Source organism: Ricinus communis, chromosome 8, assembly GCF_019578655.1.
Source record: "Ricinus communis isolate WT05 ecotype wild-type chromosome 8, ASM1957865v1, whole genome shotgun sequence".
In the NCBI taxonomy this organism is placed as follows: Eukaryota; Viridiplantae; Streptophyta; class Magnoliopsida; order Malpighiales; family Euphorbiaceae; genus Ricinus; species Ricinus communis.
The window spans coordinates 14,453,879-14,478,146 of NC_063263.1; the positions used below are offsets into that span (position 1 = coordinate 14,453,879).

The 24,268-nt window shown below is 34.2% G+C and overlaps 2 protein-coding genes and 1 long non-coding RNA gene across 6 annotated transcripts; 2 read left to right on the forward strand and 1 right to left on the reverse strand.

Annotated features, from left to right (window-relative positions):
* Window positions 1–72: 72 nt before the first annotated feature.
* On the forward strand, window positions 73–4,013 carry LOC8269651 (tRNA dimethylallyltransferase 2). 4 transcript variants are annotated; one of them, XM_002529038.4, is made up of 10 exons: window positions 87–374; window positions 475–554; window positions 694–762; window positions 864–939; window positions 1,030–1,148; window positions 2,101–2,175; window positions 2,573–2,992; window positions 3,125–3,200; window positions 3,312–3,466; window positions 3,608–4,013. In XM_002529038.4, the coding sequence occupies exons 1-10, from the start codon at window positions 149–151 to the stop codon at window positions 3,752–3,754; spliced, it is 1,443 nt and encodes a 480-aa protein (XP_002529084.2). In that variant the 5' UTR covers window positions 87–148; the 3' UTR covers window positions 3,755–4,013. The 4 variants fall into 4 exon arrangements, with proteins under 4 accessions (XP_048234414.1, XP_002529084.2, XP_015580824.2 ...); XM_015725338.3 differs by having other exon boundaries at window positions 115–374; window positions 845–939; XM_048378456.1 differs by having other exon boundaries at window positions 234–374; window positions 457–554; window positions 845–939.
* A 9,377-nt stretch (window positions 4,014–13,390) lies between these two features.
* LOC125370878 (dehydration-responsive element-binding protein 1B-like) lies at window positions 13,391–14,171 on the forward strand. Its single transcript, XM_048378236.1, has one exon. The coding sequence runs from the start codon at window positions 13,404–13,406 to the stop codon at window positions 14,169–14,171; it is 768 nt and encodes a 255-aa protein (XP_048234193.1). The 5' UTR covers window positions 13,391–13,403.
* Window positions 14,172–22,125: 7,954 nt separating this feature from the next.
* Window positions 22,126–23,632, reverse strand: LOC125370812. Its single transcript, XR_007216893.1, has 2 exons — window positions 23,481–23,632; window positions 22,126–23,190 (listed from the first exon to the last, which is right to left on the reverse strand). It is a non-coding gene; the product is annotated as an uncharacterized LOC125370812 (long non-coding RNA).
* Between the last annotated feature and the right edge of the window lie 636 nt (window positions 23,633–24,268).

A 24,268-nucleotide genomic window follows, 5' to 3' on the forward strand; every position in this document is an offset into this window, starting at 1 on the left:
GGCAGTGTCCACGTCACTGTAAGAATCCAGGTGGCATTGGCAACATCATCGTCCTATACATGATTAGTAGGCTTAAATAAAAGTGGGTCGCATGGTAAAAAAGATAGAAGTTTAATTTCATTTAGGAAGGGAGAGTGAACGATTGAAGATGGAAGAGACCGATAGTAACTCTCAGATGGAATTGGAAAACCCTAGCGATGGAAAAAGAAGGCCAAAGGTGGTGGTGATAATGGGTCCAACTGGTTCAGGAAAATCAAAACTAGCCATTGATTTAGCAACCCACTTCCCTGTTGAAATTATCAACGCTGATTCAATGCAAGTCTATCATGGCCTTGATGTTCTCACCAATAAAGTTCCTCTCTATGACCAAAAGGGTACTTCTTTTATCCCTCCCTTTTTCTTTTCTTCTTTCATGTGCTGTTAATTTAGCTTCTTTGTTTTTCTTTTTTTAATGAGATGGGCTATGTGTTTAAGGAGTTCCTCACCATCTTCTTGGAACAATAAGCCCAAATGTGGAATTTACAGCTAAAGAGTTTCGAGATTCTGCTATTCCTGTGAGTTTAGCTTTGCGATAAATTTTTTTTTTTTTTTTCTTTCTAGATCTTTCTCACATCAAGCAGATGAGTCTTCTTTCAAATGTTATTTTCATGATCTGACTTGATTGTGTTGATTAGTTTATTGATTTCTTTTTAGCTTATCAAGGACATTCTATCCCGCAACTGCTTTCCTGTTATTGTTGGGGGTACTAACTACTATATTCAGGTAGGACATGAACTGTTACATTTTTTGTGTTATACTGCTTCACTTGTGTTTTTAACCTTCAATTCTTTTTGTCTCTTGATAGATTGTTTTTTTGTGGTCAGGCTCTTGTTAGTCCTTTCCTTTTAGATGATACAGCAGCAGAAGATTTGGATGATAGCTTTGTGAATGAGCCTCCTGGTATACTACGACTTCATTGCTTCAAAGTTTGCATTTATTAGTCCAGTATTATTGATATATATATGTATTTTGTATGCTATGCGTTTACAGGAGATGAGCAGACCGACCAGGTGCCTGAGTTTGAGAGTAATGGTTTCGATAGCTATGATTATCTTAAAGAGCTCGATCCTGTTGCAGCTAATAGAGTCCATCCAAACAACCACAGAAAAGTAGGGATCATAAGTCCTTGTTAATATGCAGTATATGAAATATGTATAATAATGTGCATTTGTTATGCTTGTTTCTATTGCCTTAATATCATGCTATGTCATTATCTGAATGTTTTTATTACTATTGCTTACGATTTTCTGCTTCATTCTCACAAAGCAAATTGTTCTAGTTAAAGATAACTGAAGAAAGCATGAGCAATCGATCTTATGTATACTTTGATTCTCTTACTTGACCTTGGAGATGTATGAATTTGTTCTTACAATTTACAGTAAATTTGTCTCTGTTTCATTTGCGTCTCCCTCATCTAGTTACTACACCAGGCCTATGGCTTTAAAGTTTTGGATTTACCCTACGTTGTCTCTGTGATGTTGTTATTGGACTAGGCTATTGTCCCTTATCCTTTCTAGCAGTACTATTTTTGTCTGCGCCCTTTAAAATGTATACCTAAGCTTTGTCTAACACATGATGCTTAAGCCCACTTTTGATTAATAATTGAACGCATAAACTTCTATGCATAAAATAAAAATTCTTTGACAGTCTCAATATCATTTCCAGCTGTTGTCTTGTGGGTTGTAGATTTTGTTTGCTTACTTATAGGTTAATGCAGGATACCTTCTTCTGATGATGAAGTAGTTATTCCCACTAATAATCTAATGTTTTCATATTGAGTTATTTATCCTCCAGCTTCTTGCAGGGGTTGTAATTCTTATAGTCATTTTACTATAACCAAATGCATTCTTTTCTCTATAGCTTTAGACTGTTCCATTGTGCATGGCTTGTTCAATCAATTGTCATTGGTGTGATTTTCAACTCCAAAAATTTGTGTGTGCAACATTTACAATAATTTTGTGCATATCTTTTGAACTAGCATGTTTCAGATGAAATTAGAAAATGGATGGAACATTTTGGAGTCCGTCCTATCCCTGAAATATGTTTTTTCTTTTTCCCCAGATTAATCAGTACCTCAATTTGTATGCTCGCTCTGGTATTCTTCCTAGCAAACTTTATCTGGGAAAGGCTGCAGAGGTTGGTAATGATTTCTGTCAGTAATTGCAAACTTTAATTTTTGATTCCGGACGAAGCAGACCTCTTTTATTCAAATTATAAATCTGCTTATTTTAGTGAATCTGTTTTTCTGGAAGGAAAATGTTCTGTATTACTGTGCTCTCGATCTTATTACAAAAGTTTATTTTTGGGTTTAGTCAAATTCAGGATTAATTTTTTTCTTTATCATAGGCTTTGATGCACAAAACTTTGTATTTTGCATTTGCACAATGAAGAAATTTGAAGTGCAATATGCCAAGATCATGTTCTGCTTCAAGTTTCTTCATCTCTTGATGGCCACTTCTGGACTGAAGTGATGAAACCGAGTTTTCCTATGTACTCTTTAAGTTTCATTAACATTATGAATGTGGCAGGGCAGAACTGGGGTCGCATTGATAATTGTAGATTCGATTGTTGTTTCATTTGTGTTGATGCTGCTACCCCTGTGCTGGACCAATATGTGGGGCAAAGAGTGGACTGCATGATTGATGCTGGATTACTTTGTGAAGTTTATGATATTTACAATCCTTATGCGGATTATACCCGAGGCTTGCAGCAAGCCATTGGTGTACGGGAGTTTGAAGATGTTCTGAGAGCTTACCTTTCAGACAACAGGAATGACGAAGCAAATGATTCAACTGATAAATCTCTCTTCCTGGTGTCCACAAACAATGACAAGATGTTAAAAAATAATATGAGGGAGATCCTCCGTTCATCTGATGATAACGAAGTCAAAGTTCTTTTAACTGAAGCCATTGACAAAGTAAAATTAAATACTAGAAGACTAGTTCGTCGGCAAGTAAGTTTATGATGTCATTATTTTACATAGTTTATGATGTCATTATTTTACATGTTCTTTAGCCATACATGTATTTTGAGATCTATGTTGTGTAAAACATGTTTTGTGTCACATAGTGTTGTTGTTTTGCAGAAGAGGAGGATAACTCGGCTCAACACGTTGTTTGGGTGGAATATACATTATGTTTATGCAACAGAATCCATATCATGTACAACAGTTCACCGTCCTATCTATTCTAATCAAATTATAGAATTTCTTTTTAGAAGTAAAAGGCATTTTGGATACTTTCTGAATCACATTGGATAATCATATGTTCCAGGTAAATCAGATGAATCATGGGCTGCACACGTGGTTGAACCAGCTGTTGAAATTATCAGATCTTTTCTAAGGGGGGATAAGAGTTCTGTGCCTGTCTTGGAGGCTTCTGTTGATGCTGGAATGAAAAGGAACCTGTGGACCCAATATATATGCAAGGTCAGACCTGCTTGAAATGCTTTGTGACAGCACTAGTACTATTTGCTCTTGTTTTAATTTTTTATATCTTCGTTTTAAATTGTGTGGCTTCTTCTAGATAAATCCGTGCTTTACTGTGCTCCTGACTCTGTCTATTGGCAGGCATGTGGGGATAAGGTACTTAGAGGAGCTCATGAGTGGGAACAGCATAAACAGGGCCGTGGTCATCGAAAACGGAGTTCTAGGTTTAGGAAGACTCAAGGCCAAGGTTTAACTCTGGCCGAGGGGGAATATCTTGACTGTACTTAGTGACCAAGTTTCAAAATCATAGAACTCTAGTGATTAGGTAGAACGATCTTAGTGACCGCCACTATATGTTTTCTGACAGACAGGGTCTAGAAGGATAGGCCTGCTGGGGGAAGAATGTATCAAGGGACTGTATGCAATTTGCTACTATTCCTCAATTTTTCCATACAATGTAGACTGGGATCTTAACATGATGTAAAATCAGGGCTTGATAAAAGGGTAGCCCTACCATTGGCATTAATCACAGGCTGTCTTCTTCCAATCTTCTCATCTTTTTACCCTACTGTAAAAAGAGGTGGATGTGTCTGTGTATTGTTTCTTAACATTCTCTTTGTTTTCTGTTTACTTGCCAAGATTCTTTTGTTTTTTTCAATCCTTGGGAGCTAATGGAACTGAGTAGGATCAATGTTGTTAGCTGTTTTGTGTACACTATTTGTACTTGATTAAACCCTGGAGCTTGAGATTTGAAAACTATGCTTAAATCTATGAGGGCTTGTTTGGCATTGCCCTTGGAAATTTGGACTTCTAAATCTGCATTCCTCAGTTAGATCTTGAAAAGCATATCTATAATTTTTCTTAATTTAATATTTATTAATATATATTATTTTAATGATGATTCAATTTATCTTATTTTCAAAAGTATTTTTCAGAACTAAAAATAAAATAAAAAAGGGTATCTTTAGCAGTAAGTTTTATATAGAATATATAAGAGCTTCAGTTTTGATTTAGTTAATAGAGAAGTACGGTTAAAAATTGTAATGAAAAGAAGTATTGTTTTTTATTAAAAGTTATCAATTAATGGGATTTAATTATATTTTTATTTCGATAAATTATTATTATTATATTTTATGTATTTAATAATATATTATTGTTGAATTTTTAAATTGATTTTATCAAATTAACGACTTCTCGATATAACGATGAAGTAATGAGATTAACACTTGTTAAATTTCACACTCACATTGATTAACACAATAACGATGGCTAATCAAAGTAAAGTAAAGGTGGCTAAATTTTTACAAATCAAAATTTTTTACGGTAAATTATTTTTTTGTCATGGTTAGTAACTATATATTTCTTTGTCATAAAAAAAATCATATAAAAATTATAAAACTAAAAAAGATACTCTTTTCACTTATCTTTAATTTAAAATTAGAAAAATCTAACTTTTGAAATTTCTTTTTAAAATAAATAAGAAAGGCCGTGAAAATTGTCAATGGCTGCACCATAATATTCTTGCTAGGTAGGCATAAATGGGAGGGGCATGAAATTGCATTTGAGTAAACTGATGAAAGGCAAGTAGACCAATCTAAAAGATTGCTCCATGCATGGAACCTCTATACTGTTTTGATTGAAAAAGAGAAGAAATTGAGTCACATTCTAACCAAATATTCTGCCATCTATTGGACCAAACACGTTGTCAATATCTTTATCCATTATTCAGGTTCAGAGGCATGCCCATGACCTGAAGGAATAGCAAATCATCCCCTTTAACAAGACATCCTCCAAAATTCTGCCTGCTCATAAAAGCACCTGAAATCTGAATTCTGAGTTCCTACTTGCAGTCATTCATGTTTCTTATTTCTGAAATCATGATTCTTGTGAGGATGAAGCATATTTTTCTTCTTAAAAAAAAATAAAAATAACTTTAAATAGATGGACAAAGTATTCAACAAATCAAGTCACAAAAACATTATTGACTAATATAAAATAATTATAAAACTCTACTTATCCTCCTCACTAGGCAATTCATCAAATCATTTCAATAATTAATGAAAATACCACTATTGAAGAATGTATAAATTATCGCACATTGAATAAATAAGAAAATATACTATCATACTATTAAGAATTTCAAAAACAAAAGTAGGTTATACAGTAATTTTGTCAAATCTATTATACAAAAGCTACAACAGTAATCACACCAAAAAAATCCAAAAACAAATAATTGAAACAAAAGGATCAATCGCAAGAAACGTGTTTAGTTTCTAGTGATCCACTGAAAACCCTACAAGAAACTAACATGTTGACTAATGAACAAATTACCATATGTCCCACTCACATTAAATGAAAGGACAAGTAAATTTAAATTGTATTATCAAACCCTGCATCCCTTATAAAAAAAGGTTCCAGCCAATTTAGATAAGATGATAATATTTTCTTTTAATTTAGATAATATTTTGAGTTCGAATTTTTGATATATAATTAAATTAAAATTTTAAATATTATTTTATTACTTATAAAAATTATATTCAATACGCTTTAAATTAATTTTAAATAGCCGTAACAAAAAATAGCTTATATCCTATCAAGTGGAATCAAATAATTCCATCCCATAATTTATTATGGAGAGTGATATGCATAATGCCCCACGAGCTTGATGAATCAGCATTATAGAATGATAAAAAATAATATGAAGAGAAGAATATGAGATTGTATTAACTTCTATATTATATGCCTTGGTATAGGTCTGTATATATACAGAAAACAAGAGCTAGAAATAGAAACAAATAATTACTAAATCAATCACTTAAAGCCAGCCCCTCTAATTGTGAGTCAAGAATATAAACAAATCACTAAAATCTTGGAGTAGATTATTGACTAATATAATCTAACATCCCCCCTCAAACTCAAGGTGACAAAGAATTTGCTAAATTGAGTTTGCAAGATAAGTCATGAAAGCGACCAGGTGGATGAGCTTTAGTAAAAATGTCAGCTGTCTGATCAATAGAAGACACAGGAGAGAGTTGAAGAGTGCCATTGATGAGATGATGCCGGATGAAGTGACAATCAATCTCAATATGTTTGGTGCGCTCATGGAAAACATCATTACGAGCAATTTGTATGGCACTATGATTGTCACAGTAAATATTTATGGCATTAGATTGTGAAACTCCCATGTCCTGTAACAACCATCGCAACCAACAAAGCTCGGAAGTTGTGTCAGCAAGGGCCCTATATTCCGCCTCCGTACTCGAGCAGGAAACTACTGTTTGCTTTTTACTCCGCCAAGAGATGAGAGAATCTCTCAAAAATTTCAGTAGCCAGTCGTAGATATTCTATCAGTAGGATCACCTGCCAAATCAGCATTTGAGAATGCACGCAATATTAGTGAGGATTGTGAAGAATAGTGAAGGCCATGAAACAAAGTACCCTTGATGTAATGAAGAATTCAAAGAACTGCACTGAAATGAGAACTGCGAGGGGCAGCCATGAACTGGCTAACCATGTGAACTGCATGAGCTATGTCTGGACGAGTGGCGGTGAGATAAATAAGGCTTCTAACCAATTGCCTGTAAAGAGTAGGATCATCCAAAAGTGTGCCATCTGTCGGTAAAAGCTTGACATTAGCTTCAAGGGGAGTATTGCAAGTCTTATTATCTGTCAGGTTGGCACAAGTTAAGAGATCAGTTGCATATTTTGCCTGAGACAAGGAATAGCCTGAGCTGTGAGATGAAACTTCAATCCCAAGAAAGTAACTTAAACGACCAAGATCTTTCATCTCAAACTGCTTGTTGAGAAATCGTTTCAACTCTATAATTTCCTGCAAATCATCTCCTGTAACAATCATGTCATCCACATATAATAGTAAAAGGGTGTATCCCTTATCCATTTTTCGAAGAAACAAAGCATTATCATACGAACTAGAAGTAAATCCAAATTTATGAATTGTGGAACTGAATTTGGAAAACCATGCACGAGGACCCTGTTTAAGACCATATAAGGCTTTACGAAGATAATAAACTTTACTAGTTGGATGATCATAACCTGGCGGGGGTTTCACGTAGACTTCTTCGGAGAGATCCCCATTAAGGAAAGCACTTTTGACGTCCATTTTGAACAATGGCCATTTTTGTATAACAGCTACAACAATAAGGCTTCGAACAGAAGTAAGACGAGCTATAGGTGCAAAGGTTTCTTCATAGTCAATACCATATTCTTGAGTAAAGCCCTTGGCCACCAAACGAGCTTTATATCGTTCTATTGATCCATCAACATGACTTTTGATCTTATAAACCCATTTGCATCCCACGACAGCTTTATCAACCGAAAGATCCACCAAATCCCAAGTTTGTGTCTTTGTTAAAGCCTACAATTCTTCTTTCACAGCTTACTGCCAAAGAGGATTATAAGAGGAAGGTTCATGTAAAGTAACAATTGTAGAATAACAATGATAATCATGGAGATAAGATGGTGGTTGGTGTACTCTAGGAGGAAGATCATTTGAGTGAGTTTCTGATATGAATCAAGGCTGCCATGAGATTCCATTGCAAAGGTATGCACTAAAAGGTCCAAAATGAAAATGCAACTCATGTATGAAAATAAGAGTCCAACCTTATAATGAAGCATTCATTCCATTTTGAAGAATAAATGCCATTTGGCTATGATTAGGCCTTTGGACTTAATTCATATTTATATGGGTTCTTATCTTTTGGGTTTTAGCTTAAGTAATTATTTTAGTTTATTTTTATTTAATTAAGGATTATTTTATTAGGTGTGAGTTATATGTGTGTTGTGTGGAGTTACAAATGAGTGCACATGTTTAGTTATCATTTGGGAGTTACAAAATGAGTGCTATCAATGTAAAAAAACAGTCATTTTAATGAGTTTTAAGGGGAATTAAAGGGGAAAATGTGGGAAAGTTCAAAAGACATCCATTTAAGTTTTCTTTGTCTTGTTTTGGCTATAAATATCAAAGCCAAATTCATTTGTAAATATATAATTTTGAATGATAATCTTTGTTTGCTCTTTATGAGTGTTTTTGCTTAAGTTCTTGCATGAACTTTGAACTTATCAAACTAGTTTTAGTTTGTGGCGTTCTCTAACCAAAATCTTGTGTTTGATTCATAACTTATCAAATCATACTTGGTTTGTGGCGTTTGGAGTTGAATTCAAGTGCTAGTTTATTGTTGGAACTAGTTTTTCCTAACTTCACTTAAGGAGATCCTTGGGTTTTGGAATCATCTTGATTGGAGGGTGTTTTCTTGCATTCCATATGGATCATAACTCATTAGTTATTGGGGTGTGTGGTTGCTAAGATGATGATTTCCTATCAGTTTCTAATAATGTAGAATCCTGAGACGTGTTAGATCCTACAGGATAGGCAATAGGTTGGTCATCTGTTTGTCCTGCAATAACAACGTTAGGAGAAAGAGGAGAATCCTCATTTTCATTATGGACAGTTTGTATTTCAGGAAATAAGTAGCGGACGGATCATAAAAGTAAGGTGGACTATTTGTAGACATTTGAAACTCAGAGACTGTAGAAAACATTTTATGTTCCTAAAAAGTAACATGCCATGAAATACGCAGACGTTTAGAGATAGGGTCCCAACATCTATAACCTTTATGTTTGATTCCATAACCCAAAAAGCAACATAGATGCGCACGAGGTTCAATTTTGTGCGTTCATGTGGCTGTAAGAAAATAAAGCAAGCACATCCAAAAACACAAAGTAGAGTATAATCAGGAGGGGTACCATATAATTGTTCATAAGGAGTTTGATTAGTAATAATCGGAGAGGGGACACGATTAATGGTATAAACAGCTGTGAGAGCAGCTTCGCCCTAGAAACGCTCAGGACAAGCGGCGGAAGTCAAAAGAGTGGGAACAATATCCAAGATATGTCTGTATTTTCGCTATGCACGACCATTTTGTTAAGATGTTTGTGGACACAATCGTTGGATGGCAGTACCATATTGGGACAAAAGTTGTAAAAGTTTAGAGTCTTTGTATTCCATGGCATTATCAATTCGAAGAGTTTTTATGCTATAAGAAAATTGAGTTTTGACAAAAGAAGCAAACTTAGCATAGATTTCATATAATTGAGAACGATTTTTAAGAAAGTATATCCAGATAAACCGAGAGAAATCATCCATAAAGATTACAAAATAAATTGCACCGCCCATTGTGGCTATAGGGGATGGTCCCCAAATGTCAGTATGCACAAGATCAAAAATAGCAGAAGAAAAGGAAGTGCTTTTATTAAAAGGTAAAACATGTTGTTTTCCAAGTTCACAATAAGCATAATCAAAATTTTGATATTTAATATTTCCTAAAGCACCGCTAGAACATTAAAGATTTAAGTCTAGAAGAAGAAACATGACCAAGGCGAGAGTGCCAAGTTGACGAGGAGACATAAGCGCATTGAGATACAAAAGAAGGGACAACATTTGTTTGTGAAGGGAGTTGAAGAGAAGATAGTTCAAACAGACGACCAACTTTACGGCCGGTCCCAAGGATCTGCCCCGTTTGTGGATCCTGCACATAACAACCATGACGAGAAAAATGTAACTCAAAACCTTTCTCACAAAGTTGTAAAACAGAAATAAGGTTTAGTGAAAGCTTAGGTACAAGAAAAGTGCATGGTAAGGACAAATTAGGAGTAGCAATATGACCCATATGGCTGACAGATAGACAAGAATTATCACCGATGTATAATGTGAGCATAAGATATGGCATTTTTAGTTTGGAATAAATGAGGATCTGCAGTCATATGGTTACAACAACCAGAATCAAAGAACCAAGAGGAAGTTGTAACTTTGGTGGCAGAAAAGGTAGAGGAAGTGGAGTTACCCGTAAAGGATTGAGCTAGAGCTTGTTTCAGTGTGTCAATGTCTATCTGACTTAATAGCTCATTCAGAGATGAGGAATTACCATGTGAAGAATCCTCCTCAATGGTAGCAGCTGCAGAAGTATGAGTAAATGCCTTACCAAACTTGGATTCGAATTGGGTGTACTTTCCTTGCTTGTCTTGTAACTTGAAACATTCAGAAATAAGATGCCCATCTTTATGACAGTACTAGCTTTTTCCTTTATTTTACGAATATGCAGAGTAGCGGATCAGATCAAGAGAGAGGACTCGACCGATGAGGTTTTAAATTTATTAAACGAGCTTTTTCGTTCAATAACTCTGTAACTACAGTGTCAAGATATGGAAAAGGATCCCTATGTAACAAAGAGGACCTTACTGACTCAAAGTCATCATTTAAAGGTAAAGTGAACTGATAAACTCTAAATTCATTTCTTTGTTTAGCATAGAGTTTAGCATCACGAGAATCATGCCAAATTAGTTCAGATAGTGATAATTGGTCCCATGCAGCAGTCATTTCAGATAAAAAATCATTGATGGATTCACCTGATTTTTTATGCATTCGAGTAAGAGTACCGTAAAGGTGAAATCTGTGAATGGCGTTTGTTATTAAATAGCGCTTTGACAATAATTCCCACATTTCAGAAATATTCTCTTTTTTCTTTTCTTCCATTTTCCACTCTTTCTAGACCATGGGTTAGTGGAAATAAAATTAGACTTGGGACCTCTCAATTATTTGTCCATATTATTTACAACTTAAAGGGCATACTCAATTTAAGTATGGTTATAAGTTGACTAGCACATGTACTAACCCTAATTGAGATGAAACTATCCAATTAAGACAAATTCAAGTATGCATTTTCTCTGATACTATAATGGACAATAAAGAATAACTAACAAGAAAATAATAATAAAGAAGAGAAGTTTTCTTTTCTTTTTCTTGTGATTAACAACTCCTTTTTGCAATCAAATTATGAAATGTTGGATATTAATTATTGTAGAGGCTCTAATACTATATAATATATATCAAAGAACTATCAATTCAAAAGTCTAAATATTTAAATACAATTGTATGAATAGTTTTAATATTCTAACAAGATCATCATATGTACATGCATATCATTTTTTTAAATATTGACTTGCTTTTTCCTAAAGAACCTTCTTTTAATCAGTGCCGGCTCCAAGAGCAGTAAAATCTGATTTCAACAGTTTATTTAAAAAATTAGAATTCTAGTCCTTTTTAAATGGTTCAATATAGAATTAGTTTTGTTGGCTATATATGTAGGCCTAAAAAAATATTTATAATATCTAAATATAAGATACTCTATATATTTATATTCTTTAATTTAAAAATCAATTTTGATCAACTACATTGTAAAAGAGATTGAAAGATTTAGCAATATTGTCCATTTCAAAAAGAAATAGTAGTAAGATCTGATTTCAACAATTTATTTAATTTTTTTGCATATAAAGTCACAAGAGAGATTAAAATGACTTAGCAATATTGTCTATTTAAAAAAAATAGTAGTACAAAGTTTGATCTCAATAATTTAATGAAAAAGCTTTTAAATTTAGTTATGCATTAATTGATTTCGTTCATTATATCATGTGTGATTTATGATTATGGATTAGAGTTGGTGTCGTATTAAGATTGCTGAAATTTTTTACACAGCATTGAAACACTTAGATTTTTCACTAGCATTGAATATGTTGCATTTCAATGTTGTATTTTTCTATTTTATTATTATTAATAATATTAACTTTTATTGTTAATAACATTGCATTTGAAATTTATTGAGGTAATAGGATTTTAATTTTATTAGAAAGATATTTATATAGATGAATAAAATATTCAAGCTTTATTTTTGGAAATTTTTGAAAAATATTTGAATCAATAAGAAATATCATTTTTACCGTACAAACTTTCTTTTCAAGTATATTGCTTTTTAACCTTTTTTTTTTAAATTCATAGTGTTGTTATTTTTAGTTGTTTCTCAATTATTTTTTATTATTTTCAGTCGTGTTTCAATGATTTTCTATTTGTTTTTTGCTGTTTTTCAATTATTTTTAATTGTTTTTCAATTGATTTTAGTTGTTTTATTCAAAAACAACCAAAAAAATCTACTAAAACTGTAAATTTAAAAATAAAATTTCAACAATTATATTTTTAATATTTTAATACAGTAGAAATAAAAAATTATAAATTTAATAGAAAAACTAAAATATAGGTATTTGTGATTTCTTTTACTTTTATATTATCTAGGGCCACCAAAATGTTGGAGCTGGCCCTACTTTTAATTATTGATAAGATTGGAATGAGAAAGGGCCAAATATAAAAAACGATTTTTTTTTTTTAAAAAAAGCAGCCAAAAATTTATAATATTATATTTTAAAGGGATTAAATTGAAATCTTTTTTGAAAAACTATAAAAAAAATAATTCCTGAAAAATAAAAAGTAATATCATATAACATATAATGTTATATGTTATATAATGACATATAATATTATTTATTAGTTATATTATTTATATTTAATTATTGATCCGATATAAATGCAATATCATATGCTAACATTTAATTAGTTTGCATAAACTGGTAAAAGTTTCTCTTTTATTAGCATTATATCATACTCTTTAAACTAACTATTGACCATTTCTTTGCTTCTCCTAAAAAATCTTGTCAATAGTCAGGTATTGACCTGGCTCAAGTACCCTATGGATCCAATGTTGTTCCTTAATAAGTGCAAACATACAGTGGGAAGACCAGACCGATCAGTCAATCTCTGGCCTATCCTTCACATTGCGAAGTGAATATAATTAAATGTGTTGATTAATTTACATGCAAAAACGTCAAATTCTGGGTGTGTTGCTCGTGTAAGAAATCGTGTCCTTTTCGCGGATTGAACGCAGAATATACACTAGAAAACGTCTAAATTCATACCATCTCTAGTCTCACGACCTACCTAGCTACCCTCCCTCCTTCACTTTCTACATATATATATATATATATACTTCACTCCTTAGCTTCACTGCTCTTTAATATCTTTCTTTGACTCACCAGAATGGAGAAAAATGATTCGTCTTCAACGTGCAAGCTTTCGCCATGCAGTCCATGCAGCCATATTTCTCACCAGGCAACACTGGCTCCAGCAAAGAAGAGGAAAGCAGGGAGGACCAAGTTCAAGGAGACTAGGCATCCGATTTATAGAGGTGTAAGGCGAAGAAATGGGAATAAATGGGTATGTGAAGTTAGAGAACCGAACCTGAAATCAAGAATATGGCTAGGGACATACCCTACCCCAGAAATGGCAGCTAGGGCACATGATGTTGCTGCTTTGGCATTCAGAGGAGAGTTTGCTTCTCTCAACTATCTTGATTCAGCTTGGATACTGCCACGACCAAAGTCGTCTTCTCATGAAGATATTAAAAGGGCTGCTCTTGAAGCTGCTGAGGCTTTCAAGCCAAGTTCTACTGATCTATCCTCAACATCACCACCATCGTCTTCTTCTTGTTCGTCTGCGTCTTCTAAGCCAAGCCATGAAGATGATTTGAGATTTTCATTGATGGACACCCAAGATGAGAATGAAAAGAAAGTTCTTAATAATGGAAACTCTTCTTCCATGAATATAGAGCCTTGCCCTAATGTCTCCATTGAGATTCGCAACGAGTGTTCTGTCACTTCATTCTTGGATGATGAGGCATTGTTTAATATGCCAGTTTTACTTGACAGCATGGCAGAAGGTCTAATCCTTACCCCACCATCTATCAGAAGAGGGTTTAATTGGGATGACATGGCTTTTGCTGTGGACTTGACCTTGTGGAGAGACTAGTTTTATAAAATTAATTTCATTAGAGATTTCAATTGCCTTTTCTTTTTAATCAATCGGCTCGTCATGTCATTAGTTAGTGATTCTAATTTTGGAATCCTATAATTTGGGGAACGATCTATTTTGGTCCATAAGAAATTACTCTACATTTTCAGATAATGTTTATTTTATTATACCACTAAATTAAATTTCATGATATTAATAATATCCATAGATCAAAGCTCATTAATTAACGAATAAAGTAAAACTTATTTATCAGTTTGTGATTGTGGTCTGAACTCTGGAAATTCTGGATAATAGTTTATGATTTAGTACTTATTTATTAAGTTACCTAAATTTATTTAATTATACACAATATTAGTTATTTACACAATATCAGTTATTTACTAATGTGCACGATATTGAATTATTACATGGCAATGTAAATATAAAATTATTTGATTCTATATGAGAGGTAGCAAGTGAGATTATATTTTCTCTTATAAACCAACTTGAACCCTTATTATAAAATTGAATTCTATAATTTATAGTATCAATTCTATTTATAGTGTTTTTATAAATTGTAAAAATTATAAAATTATAAGACAAATATATCGGGTAAATAACATGAATTATAAAAACTAATATCAATATAAAACTATAAAAAAAAAATTAAAACAAAAAAGTGTCATGAACGTTATTGCATGGCCCATCAAATTTTATTAAAGGTCGCTAGTAAAAAGTTATTTAAGAAAATATGGTGAGCGCAATTTAGACAAGAAAACAGACCTTTCTATTGCGTTTACATGGGAGAGAAAAGCATATATTAAACAACACTTGTATAAGGAATTATTTACTAGTAAAAAGCCCCCGCATGTGCTGATAAATATGCATGAACGCAAGACCAATCGGTGGTCCTACTTTTCTAGCAGTACGTACTCTGGTGGGTTTCACGTTGAATTTGTTTTTCAGGCATAATTTCTGCAATCCCCATCTTTTATCTCTTCTACTTGCACAAAGGAGATGATATCTATCTTTCTCTTCTTGCCTGCCATGAGTGTGTCTTCTTCTTTAACTGTCGAGAAAACTTTTGTACAGGCAGTGTTTCATCCACATATATATGAACATGCTCACCAGAAGAATTTAAATACTGGTCCAGGAGGAGCAGATGGCTTTAGCATAATCAATTAGAAGATATACGATTAAATGGAAATTATGTGTTGATAAATGGTGAATCCAGCTGATTGATGTTGGCTCTGCTAGATAAAGCAAACAGTTAAGGTATTGCGCAGTGGATCCTGTAACCACTCCCATAATCAAAGTTAATAAGTTAATAGATAGAATAGAAGATAAAGAACAGTTTCTTTTCCTTTTTTAAATGACTCATTATTTTATTTAACATAATATCTATTGATTGAATTCTATTATAGTTTTTCTAATATTAATTGTAGGAGAGGTTTGAAAAATAAATTACCATTTATGTTAAGAGTTTTATCTAAAATACACGATTTTGTCACGTTTAAAAATGGATCAAGATCCTTTTATGTCATTGTTAATAAGGTAATATCCCGTTTATATAATCTTAACTATTGAATTCACAATTAATGTTTAAAATTTATTATTTAGTAAATTATTATTAATTTTCTGAAATTTGAATTTGAGTTTCTAATAATAAAATCCCAACTCTTTAATTTAAAATAAACAGTGGAAATTACAAACATGGTTAGATCAAGGAGTTTGTTTTTCTTTTTTAATAGGTGCTAATAACTATTAAGAGACAGAGTAACTCCAATTTACAACTTCTTTTTCTTCTTTCTTTTTTATAAATGAATACATTTTGCTTGTAGGCTCTTTTGCCTCTTTCTGATTTTCTTTTCAATTTTTACACATTTTTTTTTAATAACTCTTAGTTTTGCCTTTGTTAATTGAGGTATATTTGTTAAATCAAAATGATGACCTAAGAGATGATATCACTAATTGTGATAAGTACTTTAGTGGGAACCCTCGATTCAATTTTCTCCATATGCATGAATCCATTTATTGGCATTCATGCATTATTTCGGGTTTTTATGTTATTCACCAATTAGATTTTGGTCCACTCAAAGTAATATCTACAATTTTCCAGAACCTATCACCCAATGCTAATTCTTCCAAGAATTAGGTTTGCTACAAATACCCTTCAAATTTGAACATGTCGAATAGATGAATATCTGTTGAGGAACAAGATCAAAATACAATCAGCAAGGACCAACAGTCAAGGATCATCAAAAAGAACCAACAGTCAAAGACTATTGGTCAAGGCCTCAATCCTGATCATCACAGGCCACAAATCAGGGAAAAAGAGCAACATTTCTTCCCTAAAGAAGAAATGTCACTTCCACCTCTCCCAAACTAGAAAGGAACATTAGAATAGGATCACAGATAGCAAAAGGACCGTTACAAGCATAACTTGTATATAACAGAACATCCATACTCATATAATCTCAGAATTCTTATGTACATCATCATAGATTAATAAAATAACAGTTTCTTCATGGTATCAGAGCAGGCTTGATCCTGTCATTCCCTACCAATCCAAACCAACCAACAAACACAAAAATAATCTCTTTCGCCATGGCACACAGTGACATCACAAAATTATCCAACATTGTGCTAAAGTGTAATCAAAATTATTTTGAATGGTCGAGGTCAGTCTACATCAGCCTGAGTGACAGGAAGAAATTAGGGTTCATCACAGGGACCCGAAGTAAACCTCAACCGACCGATCCAAATCAACCGATTAAGGAAGAAATGGAGGCAATCGAGGTGGCGGCATGACCATTTGGTCATGTCGCTGCTCACTAATACTATGGAGCCTCAGATAGCCAGGCTTTGCATGCTCCTGGAATCCTCACAGACAATATGGAACAAAATGAAAGGCCTCTACGGCCACGAGCGAAATTATGCTCACATTTTTAATCTAAAGCAGGAATTAGCACAGATTAAGTAAGGGACTAGAATAAGCACAAGCTATGCAACAGAGATTTTGACCAGATGGGAAGAGCTGCAAAGCTACCTCCCACCAACCATCGATCCAGAAGAGGCGAGAAAAAAAGCTCAGCAAGACCTAGTGTATACTTAACTGGGCGGGTTGGACACGAGCTATGAAGCTCTTCGATCCCAAATCCTATTATCGAGCCATCTTCCCTCAATAGACGCCGTCATAGCCACCATCAAGCAGGAGGAAACTAGACAGGCGACCATGAGCATAAACAACAGCTTCGACACCACAGAAACCAAAATTTACATCACCCACTCATCGCACCCTCGCGAGGCGGCTCGAGCGAAAGGAGCGCACACGAGCATCGAGAGATGCGACCACTGCGGAAGGTAAGGGCACTCCCAGGAACGCTGCTGGCATCTCCATCCCAGCCTTCAGCCAGGTCTCGGTAGGGGCGAGAGAAGTAGAAGCGGAAGACGAGAGAAAGAAGAGAAACGAAGGTTCGGCGGCATAGGTATTTATAACCCTAAGGGTTATGAAGAAATGTTAGAGTCGGGGCGGGGAGCTTGTCACGGGTTGGTTTCTTTTAACTTACACTGACCCAACTCAAGCGATCCGACCCGATCCGGAACCAGTGACCTGACCTGACCCGATTCCTCTGACCCAGATCCGGCCCATTTTGCTCAGCTGACCCGACCCGAATCTGAACCCGAATCTGACCAGATAGAAAAAGCTCAACTTAGAGAATTAATCTCTCAGCTTCAAACAATTGTTCATCTCCAGCAAACCCGTGGGTCAGGTTCGGTTTCTAAAAATTCAATAAAATCATTAAATGCCTCTCACAATTGGATCATAGACTCCGGGGCAATGGATCACATGACATGGGACGCAACGAAATTGCAAAATTTTGTTCCTACTAATTCCCAACATATAATTGTTGCCAACGGAAATCAAGCTAAAATTTCTGGTTTTGGCTCTTCTTAATTATTGTATAAAAATATTTCTAATACTCTTCTCTTACCTGATTTTAACTCTAATTTATTATATGTCGGTTAGATTACTAGAAATCTAAATTGTAATGTTATATTCTCACCCTCTAAAGTGTTGTTTCAGGTTTCGAATATCAAGGAAGATGATTGGTGAGGGTCGTTTTGAAAATGCTTTGTATTATCTTACAAATTCCTTTACCGTTGTCTTGTCTCGACCAATTCTGCCAATCCAGCAATGCTGCTCCATCGGCGGTTTGGTCATCCGTCCGATAGAGTTTTAAACCGGCTTTTTTGTTTAAAAATGAACTCTAATGGTTATGATATTTGCAAATTTGCTAAACATACTAGATTACATTTTCCTGTATCTTCCACTATATCTAAAAATATGTTTGATCTGATTCATTCTGACGTTTGGAGACCTACCCCTGTCACTTCATATAATCTTTTTCGGTACTTTGTTACGTTTATCGATGATTACTCCCGTACCACTTGGATTTATTTGCTCAAAGGTAAAAATGAAGTTTTTTCCTGCTTCCAAAACTTTTTTAATTTTATTCAAAATCAGTACAATGCCAAAATTAAAACTTTTCGTTCAGATAATGGCACTGAATATGTAAACAAAATTTTTTTGGATTTTTTCTCCACTCAAGGGATTTTACATCAAACCACCTGCATTTATACTCCTGAACAAAACGGGGTCTCTGAAAGGAAAAATCGCCATATCCTTGAAGTCACTAGATCCCTTCTTTTTCAAAATAATATTCCCCATATTTTTTAGTCGGATGCCCTTCTAACCGCCGTCTATCTCATCAACTGCCTACCAAGTCCCAAACTCAACAATCTCAGTCCTCTAAAAACTCTCAAAGGCGAGAAAATAGACTTAGGACACATTCGCACTTTTGGTTGTACAGCCTTTGTCCACATTAGGCGTCACCATAAATTCGATAGCAGTTCTATCAAGACTGTATTCCTAGGATACTCCTCTGCCAAAAAGGGGTATAAATGTTATGACCCCTCTAATCATAAGTCCTATATCTCTCGGGATGTGTCATTTGATGAAGGTTCCCCGTACTTCACAGCCAACACCACTACCGATCATGGACCTTATGCTTTATTATTTCTGGATAACTCTCTCTTTTTGACAGCTTAATCCAAGAACTTACATCTGACAGGGAGCACATATCCGAGGCAACTCCTTCAAGGGGAGACAATCTCACTACCGAAGCACCTCCTTTAGGGGGAGAGAATGAGCCACAAGAAGAAGGAATTGCCCTACGAAGATCATCTCGGCTAATCAGACCTCCTGCCAGGCTAAAGGACTATATGTCCCATAAGGTTTCGTATCCAATCCAACACTTCATTAATTACTCTTCAGTATCCAAACAATATAAGACATATCTAGGGAAACTCATATCACACACTGAGCCTACCTCCTTCTATGAAGCTAACACTAACCCCAATTGGTGTAAAGCTATGAAGGAAGAACTTCTTGCTTTAGAAAAGAATGACACATGGGATATTATCACTTTGCCCCAAAATAAAAAACCCGTAGGATGTAAATAGGTATATAAGATTAAGTACCAATGTGACGGTACCATTGAACGATATAAGGCTAGGTTAGTTGCAAAAGAATTCACTCAGACCTATGGAGTTGACTACCAGGAAACTTTTGCCCTTGTAGCCAAAATGAGTACTGTTCGCATATTATTGTCAGTCGCAACTAATTCAGGTTGGAGTTTGTTCCAAATGGACGTAAAGAACACATTCCTTCAGCGATCTTTAGATGAAGAAGTCTATATGACCCTTCCTCCAGGACACAAGTCTTCCTCAGACCATTCTTTGGTATGTAAGTTAAAGAAGGCTATCTATGGATTAAAGCAGTCCCCAAGAGCATGGTATGCCAAGCTAAGCCATTTTTTGTTAAAAATCAATTTTCATAAATGTGTTTTAAATTCATCTATGTTTGTAAAATACACTCACACATCCACTATTATTATTCTTGTTTATGTCGATGACATTATCATAACTGGTAATAATAATGAGGAAATTGAAGAGGTAAAATCAAAACTAAAAGAAGAATTTGATATCAAGAATTTAGGTCAACTATCATACTTTCTGAGGATAGAAATAGCCAAATCACATAAGGGCTTATTTTTATCTCAAAGAAAATATGTTCTCGACCTACTAAAAGAAACGGGAAAGATAGGAGTAAAACTAATGAATACCCCAATGGAGACTAAAACCAAACTAAACCTGGAAGAAGGGGAACCTCTTGACAATATAGGAAATTATGAGTGTCTAGTAGGAAAATTGATATATCTTACTATCAGTAGACCTGATATTGCCTATGCCGTGAGCATGGTAAGCCAGTTTATGCATGCTCCTCGTACCAGTCATTTGGATGTGATCGACAGAATACTAAGATACTTTAAAGGCACTCTAGGTCAAGGTATATGGATGAAAAATAATAACGATGCTAACACTATAGTTGGTTTTTCTGATGCTGGCTGAGCTGGAAGCTGTGACAGAAATCGACTTCTGGATTCTGCATATTCGTGGGAGGGAACTTAGTAGCTTGGAAAAGCAAAAAGCAAATGGTGACCGCGAGATTGAGTGTAGAAGCAGAATATTGAGCCATTGCGTCAACAGCCAGCGAGCTCATTTGGATCAAACAAGTGCTTACCGACATGAAAATAGGATGCAAAGACCCAATGAAAATGTACTGCGATAATCAGGCAGCCAGACACATTGCATCCAATCCTGTCTTTCATGAACGAACCAAACATATTGAAGTAGATTGCCACTTCATAAGAGAAAAGGTCCAGTCTGAGGAAATTGAAACTCCATTCATCAGAAGCCATGAGCAATTGGCAGATATCTTTACTAAGGCCCTAGACAAATAACATCATCATAGCCTCCTCAGCAAGACGGGTTCCATTAACTTGTATGAACCCACCTTGAGGGGGAGTATTGAGGAATAAGATCAAAACACAATCAGCAAGGACCAATAGTCAAGGATCATCAGGAAGAACCAACAGTCAAAGACTGTTGGTCAAGGTCTCAATCCTAATCATCACAGGCCACAAATCAAGGAAAAAGAGCGAGGAAAAAAGGTCACTTCCACCTCTCCCAAGCTAGAAAGGAACATTAGAATAGGATCACAGATACCAAAAGGACCGTTACAAGCATAACTTGTATATAATAGAACATCCATACTCATATAATTTCAGAATTCTTATGTATATCATCATAGATTAATAAAACAACAGTTTCTTCAATATTTTCTAATTCCCCATATCACCCAATGCCTTCAACTCTTTTGAATCTTTGGACTATGGAGTGACCAAGGCTAACTCTCCCACAAGCAACTTGCAACTCCAGGATGTGTGGCAAGTTCGCTTCCTTGTGATGTGAGCAATTTATTATAGTATTTTCTATTCCTCCAATAACTAGTTAATCTTATGTTGGTTTATATTTTGTACAGTTTTATGAAACAAATTTAAATTTCTATTGTAAGGTAAACGACTGCATAGTACTAAAAGGATTACAAGTAAGCAGCTAAAAATAAAACAAATTTGTTATCTCCCACCACCACCACCACCACCACCACCTCTAACTCTAGGACCATCATAATCACCTTCTGTGCAACATTGCCTATCATCTTCGCCTCCATCACCGTCGCTACCAGACAATTCCATCACCACCGCTAACACCAGACAACACCGGCTAAAAAGATTTTTTTTTTTTAAATTTGTTTTGAAATGAGTTTGCTTTAGAAGTTTGAGTGTTTCGATTGTGAATTTGTATTACTATTTTTAGGAAAAATTGAAAAAAAGAAAAACACAAAAGGAAGAAGAAGAGAAAAAGGGAAGAGGAAAAGAAAAGGGATATATATATTTTCCTTTAGATTAACAAATTTAATGCCATTTTAGTTTTTTTTTTTCTTCTTTTCATTCATATGAGATGATAAGTCACATCAGCAAATTAGAATCTAATAACGCACAAAAGATTGGAAATGCTTTTAAAGTTTATATACTTTTTTCGGAAAGAAAATAACACTGAAAATTGAAATGGCAAATTTGGAAAATTCAAACACTGCTAATGCAATTTATCCTATATCTTTTACAATTTAGACCATAGCTATTTGACGCGACGCAATATTTGAAGGTTTTCAAGAAATTGAAGTGATTTAGCAAGTTTGGAAAAATGGTTTCTTTCTACTGAGTATCGTAATAGCAAAAATTACTTGAGTTTTGGAATTCAAACAGTTGAGAATGTCAGCGATTTTGCAACAAGTCAGAGAGGCTGCAGCGCACCCTTCGGTACCATAATATCTCTGTCCAATACAATGACACTACACCGTGATTTCTCTGTCCAATACAATGACATATGCTACACCGTGATTCTCTGTCCAATACAATGCCATATGCTACAGTAAAGATATGATGATTTCCGGATGCAATTGAGACAAAATCTTGCCTCTTCCTATCTCCTCCAGTTCAATTTTTTCCCCAGATATCATCAAGAATTACAAGAACTTTCTTCTCCATTTGAAGTTGCTCATTTATGATCTGAGAAGAAATTTCTTTCACTAATATAGTCTTACCTACACCTCCCATTCCATATATCCAATTAAACAAACATTCTTTAACACCTCCATAAATCTCCTCCAAAACCAATGTTCTTGATTCAAATGCCTCATAATCTTTCACAGGCGGTAAGCCCTGAGGAGGGATGCGATAGGAAACTCTATTAAACTTCCCTTCTCCTCTGACTTCACCAACCCTCACCATCTCCTTCACTTTTCACTTAGCTGGTGGCGAATCTTTAAAACAGGACACAAACACATGAAGCAATTCTTCTATGCTCTATTATTATCTTCAAGAACAGCATCTGCCCATGATGACATGAATGGCTCTGATCAGCAATTCCTTTACATCAACTTTAATTTCTTCAGCTGGATTCTTTCTAGTCTTCCCCCTCAGAGCTGAACCCTTTCTTGAGCAAGGATAAGCTTTTTAACTTAATATTTCAGATTCGAAATGTTGGTATTGGAATTGAATACATAACCGACCTGGTGATCAATCAGATCAAGAAAATACTCAGCAATTATGGAAGTAATAAAAACCACAAGCTTAAAGGCCAATTTCTTACTTCTCTTTGTCTGTATTTCATTTTCAAAGACGTGGCAAGAAAACATACAGTCAAGAAGTTAACTAATCACCGAGTTACAGAGGTATCATAATTAGAAGTAAAAGAGAAGTTCAACCTTATACAAAAGCAAGAAAAAGAAAAAGAATGAGCAATAAATAAGAAATATATTGAAAAAGAAAAGAAAGTGATAAACAGAATAAAGAAGCTAACCTGTTTCCTTTTCAGCGATCAGAAACGGAGAAAACAATGAATAAAGATAAGTGCTCTTGCTTCATGGAAGAAAGCAACAAGGAAGGAGATGCCACGGAAGAATGAGTAGGTCAATGGCACAGGGACAGGCAATGATAACGGGTTCTCTACAAAAATAACTCTTTTTATAATAATAATTATTACTCAAAAACGTTATTTACAAAAATACCCTTCTCTAGAAAAAATATTTACAAAAATACATTTAGATCAAATACCTAAAAAATCAACTAAATATTAATCATACTAATTTTTTTTAAAATTACACATCAACTAAAATTAACTAAAAATTAATAAACTTAATTGGTTATAAGAAAATATTAAATAAATAAATAAAAACCAATGAATAAAGTTAAAATTTAAAAAAGTATAGGTTAGACAATAAACAAAAAATTAACCAAACATCAATAAAACATAAACCATATTCATCGTAACATCAAAAAAGTCATTCAAAATAGTTATATAATATTTTTAATTTTTTCGATTTACTATGTTTAAAAACTGAATTTTCAAAATATACAAAAACATAAACATAAGCTATTTTTGCAATTATTTCTAAAAAAAGCGGACACGCATAATTTCTTCAATTATAATTGATATAGTATTAGAAAATGGGCCGGTGACTTAGTCCAAAATGATAGATTATATAAAAATTTTATTTCTATTGAAGGACATGTGTAAATAGAATAATAAAAGTCTCTTTTAGTTTAATTAAGATTTTGACTTTAAGTCTTGAATATGCAACTGTATTT